Below are 5,514 nucleotides of genomic sequence, written 5' to 3' on the forward strand. Positions count from 1 at the left end.
CCATCTTATAGCAAATGTTCTCTTCATTATTTACTTTATATGTAATTGTGTGGCATCTTATAGGAAATGTTCTCTTCGATTTGTTTTGTTGAAACTCCAATGTTTGTAACAGTCGAATTCAACTCCATCAATTTCCTTCAAGACAATTTTTACACTTTCTTGACAACCTTATCTCTATTTTATGTAACTTCTATGATGTGTAATCCATCAGAATATTTACAATTATTGCCACCTAATGACTCAGGTTGCGACATCATAATTAGTATCTATCCAACTAAGAGAATTGACTAGCTTGTCTTAATTAGGTTACAACTAATATGCAATAAATGATTTCTTACCTTAACCACATAAAATTTTAGTTATATGCACTTATTGTGTAAAACCTAAAATATAATATATGTAAATCTCTATGATAAGTATTAATCCATCCATCCCAAAATAAATGTCATGTTAAAAAAAATAATTAATCTGCTATTTTATATTAAACATACATTAATATAATATATAAAAATCTTTTAGTAGTAATGTCAAGAAACATTTAATAGTCAAAATATGGGTAATTTTCAATCCAATCATATCTTTCTTAATGAGCGTGAAATGAGTAAAACAAACGATTTCTCTAATTGATACTCACTTCCAATAATAATTTATTTCACAAAATCAAGAAGGTTATTTAGTTCTCTTTGATCAAATGGTGACACATTCTCATATTCCCATAATAATTATGTCAACCTAAGAAGAAGAAAAAAAAATCATAATTACGGGTATCTTAGTCAAAAGTCCTCTTAACTTTTAGGAGTGAGTGTATTCCTTAATCCATGTGCCCAAACTTAAAACGCCAATTATCTTGGACCCGAGGATTACTATCATATATAGAATACATTGATATTATAAAATTTTAGAGTAATATTGTATCAATGTATATAACTTAAATCCAATCATATATTTTTATCTGATGGTGGTTAACGGTTTCTCTCTTTCTCACTTTGTTAATCATTTATTTCAAGTGGTAACTCACTCTCTTGATTATGATGGTTATAGCATATTTGGACAACTTTACAAAATCTGCTTGGTTTGATTTTTCTTTTTTGGTAATAAGTGCTTTTGATTTCTTTTTTAAAGAATACGTAGTAGTTTGTGTCTGACTTGTCAATTTGAAAAAATACATTTGTTAATATTAGAGCAAATAATTTGTACTTGACCAAACTTTCAAAAAATGCTTCACCGAAAAACCTATTTTTTAGCTTCTTAAAGCAGTTTCTGCTACTACTAAAAAACATCCTAAAAGATCAGCCAAATACTTAGCACTCTCCAAAATAAAAACTTAAAAAACACACTTTTAGCTTGCAGAAGCTTTGCCCCAGGCTATAGTATCACTAGCCCCGTTAGGTCCAACCAAAGGGTTGGCAATTGCAAAATACAAATACTTCCAAGTAAGTACTGATATACTAAGGGATATATGGAATAAATTATTGACTTATGTGAGGAAAATATATGGAATATACTGTTGACTTTGATGAGGAATATTGATTATTACTTTGATAATGCCAACTAAGGTGCATTGAGTTTCCCTTATCCATGCATTAAGACACTAAGATATTGTAACTCCCAAATCAACTCATCATGATCAGCTATGCAAGAAAGACGCAGTAGTAAAAACATTTAAAGACAATTATGTAGCAAGCTTGCATAGTAAATACCAAAGCCCCTTTAAATAGTACATGTTTACACTTTCAATCCAATCCCCACAACTGGTCTCTTGCTTCCTTTCTAAAAAGAATTGTCTTTGTTTTTGAAGTTTTAGCCATGGCAAAGAAGCCAAGCATGGGTCGGCAAAAGATCAAAATTGCCAAAATAGAAGTCAAGAATCACCTCCAAGTTACCTTCTCCAAACGTCGTTCAGGACTTTTCAAGAAAGCTAGTGAACTATGTACACTATGTGGGGTTGAAATTGCCATTATAGTTTTCTCCCCTGCAAGAAAAGCTTACTCCTTTGGCCACACTAATGTTGAGTTCATTATCGATAGGTTTCTTTCACGAAATCCTCATCCAATCTCCAATCGACTTCATCTTTTTGAGGCTCATAGACATCACAATGTTTGTGAGCTCAACTTGAAACTCACTCAAATTCTTGATGAGCTTGAAGTTGAGAAGAAAAAGAGTGAAGCATTTGATCAAATGAGGAAAACTTGTCAAACCCAATATTGGTGGGAAGCCCCTATAGGTGAACTTGCCTATCATGAGCTTGAGCAATTAAAATATTTTATGGAAGACTTGAAAAAGAATGTGATGACTCATGCAAGCAAGATTATGGTTGAGAATAGTAATTCTTCATCTTTCTTAGCTCTTCATCTTTCTTAGCTGAGAATGGTGTTGGGATTTTTGATAACTATGACATCAAGCCAATTATGGATGCTTCAAATTACCCTCATAACCATACATTTGGTTATGATCATGGATTCTTTTAATCTTTTTTCCTCTTCTTTTGGTTAAATTAATCTAGTCAGTACCTCACTGGTGGCCTTTGGTCTGAGTATTTCATTTCTCAATTTGTGTATTGCAGTTAAGCCACAACAAGATGTTGGCTGATCTCAATAGATGTTCATTAATAAATGACAGTAATACAGTGTAACCTTCTTCCGTTTTTATCATGTTATTATTTACCAGACTCATTCAAATCATATAAAATGATAGTGTAAGAAACTTTTACACTATCAGTATAGCCTAACCATTTTACTTTTCTAGTTAACTAGTTCCACTTATTTATAAGCAGTACCTTTGGCTATCTTTTAGGTAAATAAAAGTTCTCTAACTATCAAATTTAGTCACGAGGACAATGAGTGATATTAGCTTTGACATACCGCAAGCAGGAGAAGTTGATTGTGAATGTAAATTGTTCCCCATTTTCCTTAAAATATTCTCAGAACACACATCTGGAAGATGGTGGGTATTTCACTTGTATTCTACTCTATGCAGCAGATTAGCCTTTGTGAATTCTCAGATACTTTTAGCATCAAAATTGTACAACTCTTCAATGGTGTACTAATACTAATAAACTAAAACTTTGATTTCACGAATAGACTTAAAACATTCGGAATAAATAGATATAGAGTAAAACACACCACATGGAACCAAAGGTAATATTGATAACATCCAATTTCCTTAACAACAAAATAAGCTACTAATTGGCAGACAGAAGCTCCCACATTTTACTTTGTTCAACAAAATCATTCCTCTGCAGCTTCAACACAATTTGATAATCATAAAAAGGAATAACAATAGCCTCGCTCGTCATTTGTTACTAACACTGCTTGTCAGTGCCAACAAGTTGTTGAAGACGCCGAGCATGCTTCTTTCCTAACCTATGTGTCTCCATCACCTTTTCAGAGAAGGTCCCTATCTTGCACGTCTCACACCAAACTGGAACCTTCTATTCTCATGTTCCTTACTGTTTAGCTCGTCATTAGCTGTATTACATGTACTCTTTCCCAAGTCATCTGCACTGTCATCTATCAACAAGGATGCATCATTATCGATTGGACCTGAGGATCCTTCCTCTGATTTCTTCTCTGGTATCCGATCATTGCAAGATTCCGCAAGCTGGATGAATTGTGGTTTCTTTGAGAAAAGACCAATGTTGCAGTTTTTCTCGTCCTTCTGTGCGCCTAAAGCAGCCTCCTTGCGTTTGTGTTTTTTTCCTTGCAGGTGGTCATTCAGACCACCTTGATCTGTAGCATTTACCTGACAAAGTGCACAACGCCACTCGTTAACATTTTTCTTCAGAGCACTGCTTAATGAAGGTTTGTCAGCAATCTCTGCTGTTGGTGTTATAGCTTTCCGTTTTGCTCCAGAGAGAATTGTGTCTGGCTTAGCCTGTATCAACGCCAAAATAAGCACTTATCAGAAATTTAAACACGTCGTAAATGGTTTACATATCTGAAAGCCTATTGACGATTTCATAAACATTAAATGATGGAGTCCCTGTGTAGATAACGTAGCTGGAGTTGGCAAGTCAATCAGTTCTAGCACTGGATCTGATTTCCGTATTAATCAAGATGGCAGTGATGGTTTAATTGGGACGTTGAGATTAAACCATTTGATGTTCATGAACTCTATGGTTTTGCCTGAAATTGAGACACTTAAGAGTGCCGCAGTCAATAAAATTTCATAAAGTTCTCGTTTGAAAGAGTAAACTGATACGAGCAAAGAACAAGAGCCTAAGATGAGCATGAATAAAACCGTGGGAAGAATTATCCCCAGTGAAGATATATAACCCACAGGGCAGTTCTATTAGATGTGCATTAAGCAGTTTAATGCTTCGACCACTTAAGCAGACAGAAAGGGAATGTCCCTGTGTAGATAACGTAGCTTGCACTCAAACAAGGTGGCCTACCTCCAGACTAAACCACATATGAAAATCAAGGACCTAAGATAGATGCAACTGTCAATTATAATCTAATTTTTCTGACGTTCAGAAGACTACACCAGAAAAAAAAAGTTTGCAAAACCATCACACGGTTTGGCAACCCAAACAAATAATCCTGACTCTTGCAGGTCAATAACAGGCATGCCCATGTCACAGCTGGCTTCACCAATTGGTTCACAAGTAATATGGCCACCAACTGTAAGGGAAACAACCCCGTCACATATCTTGTCCCAAGAATGACTATAATCCTATACACATACTAGTGATTAGTCTGTGTAAATTCAGGATTCAGTAGTTGAAAGGCCCCTTGTCTACATACATATTGAAAGAAAAGATTTCAACATGTTCAATATGTCAATCACTTAGATGAGCCTCAAACAATGTTGGAAAGTAAGTTATGTAGTAGTTAGCACCATAATTATGAAGACTCTTAGAGGTCACATGGATAATTCCAGCAAGTCTCAATTGCAATTCAATGAAATTGCATCAACATTATGAGCAAAGGGTGGCAGTTAAAAGAAAGATACCGTGGAAATAAGTATGGGCTTACCTATGAAAGAGGAAAAAACCAGCATAATCCCTTAAGTATTGGTATATAAATATTTTGGTCCTAATATATAGTTGAAAAAGTGGCCAGGTTTGGTCCTAACTTTAGCAGGGTCCGTGAAACTAAAGGGAAAAGGCATAAAGCTAACAGCAACAATAGTAGTTAGGATTTTGTCAAGCAACAGTGTTGGTCGAGAGCTTGGAGCCCAAGTAGATTTGGGCAATTTCATACACTATAGTGTTAACCATTATAAGCTGACTTGACAACCTGATAAAGAGATTTCTGAGGGCAAAGAAAAGATAGTCTCGAACTTCTGGTGGGAGGTTATGAATGATGTGGCCATTGCAGCAACAGAGCACAGATACTACTTGGCAGTGGCCATCTTTTATTCAGCAGGAGAACTGAGGTCGATGCGGGCTTTCATTACCTGGTTCGTTTGGACCCAGTACTTTTGGCGCAGTGCATCAATTTATATGTAAAATTTTTCTAAAATAGCAATAATACTATATACAAACTCATAATGTTAAAGATATAATGAGTT

General features: G+C 35.0%; 1 protein-coding gene across 1 annotated transcript; it reads left to right on the forward strand.

Annotated features, from left to right (window-relative positions):
* The first annotated feature begins 1,806 nt into the window (after positions 1-1,806).
* Positions 1,807-2,468, forward strand: LOC132042992 (agamous-like MADS-box protein AGL61). Its single transcript, XM_059433492.1, has 2 exons — positions 1,807-2,323; positions 2,362-2,468. Exons 1-2 carry the CDS (start codon positions 1,807-1,809, stop codon positions 2,466-2,468), a joined length of 624 nt encoding a protein of 207 aa, XP_059289475.1.
* Positions 2,469-5,514: the final 3,046 nt, after the last annotated feature.

The sequence above is a fragment of the Lycium ferocissimum genome, unplaced genomic scaffold (assembly GCF_029784015.1).
Source record: "Lycium ferocissimum isolate CSIRO_LF1 unplaced genomic scaffold, AGI_CSIRO_Lferr_CH_V1 ctg19645, whole genome shotgun sequence".
NCBI lineage: Eukaryota > Viridiplantae > Streptophyta > Magnoliopsida > Solanales > Solanaceae > Lycium > Lycium ferocissimum.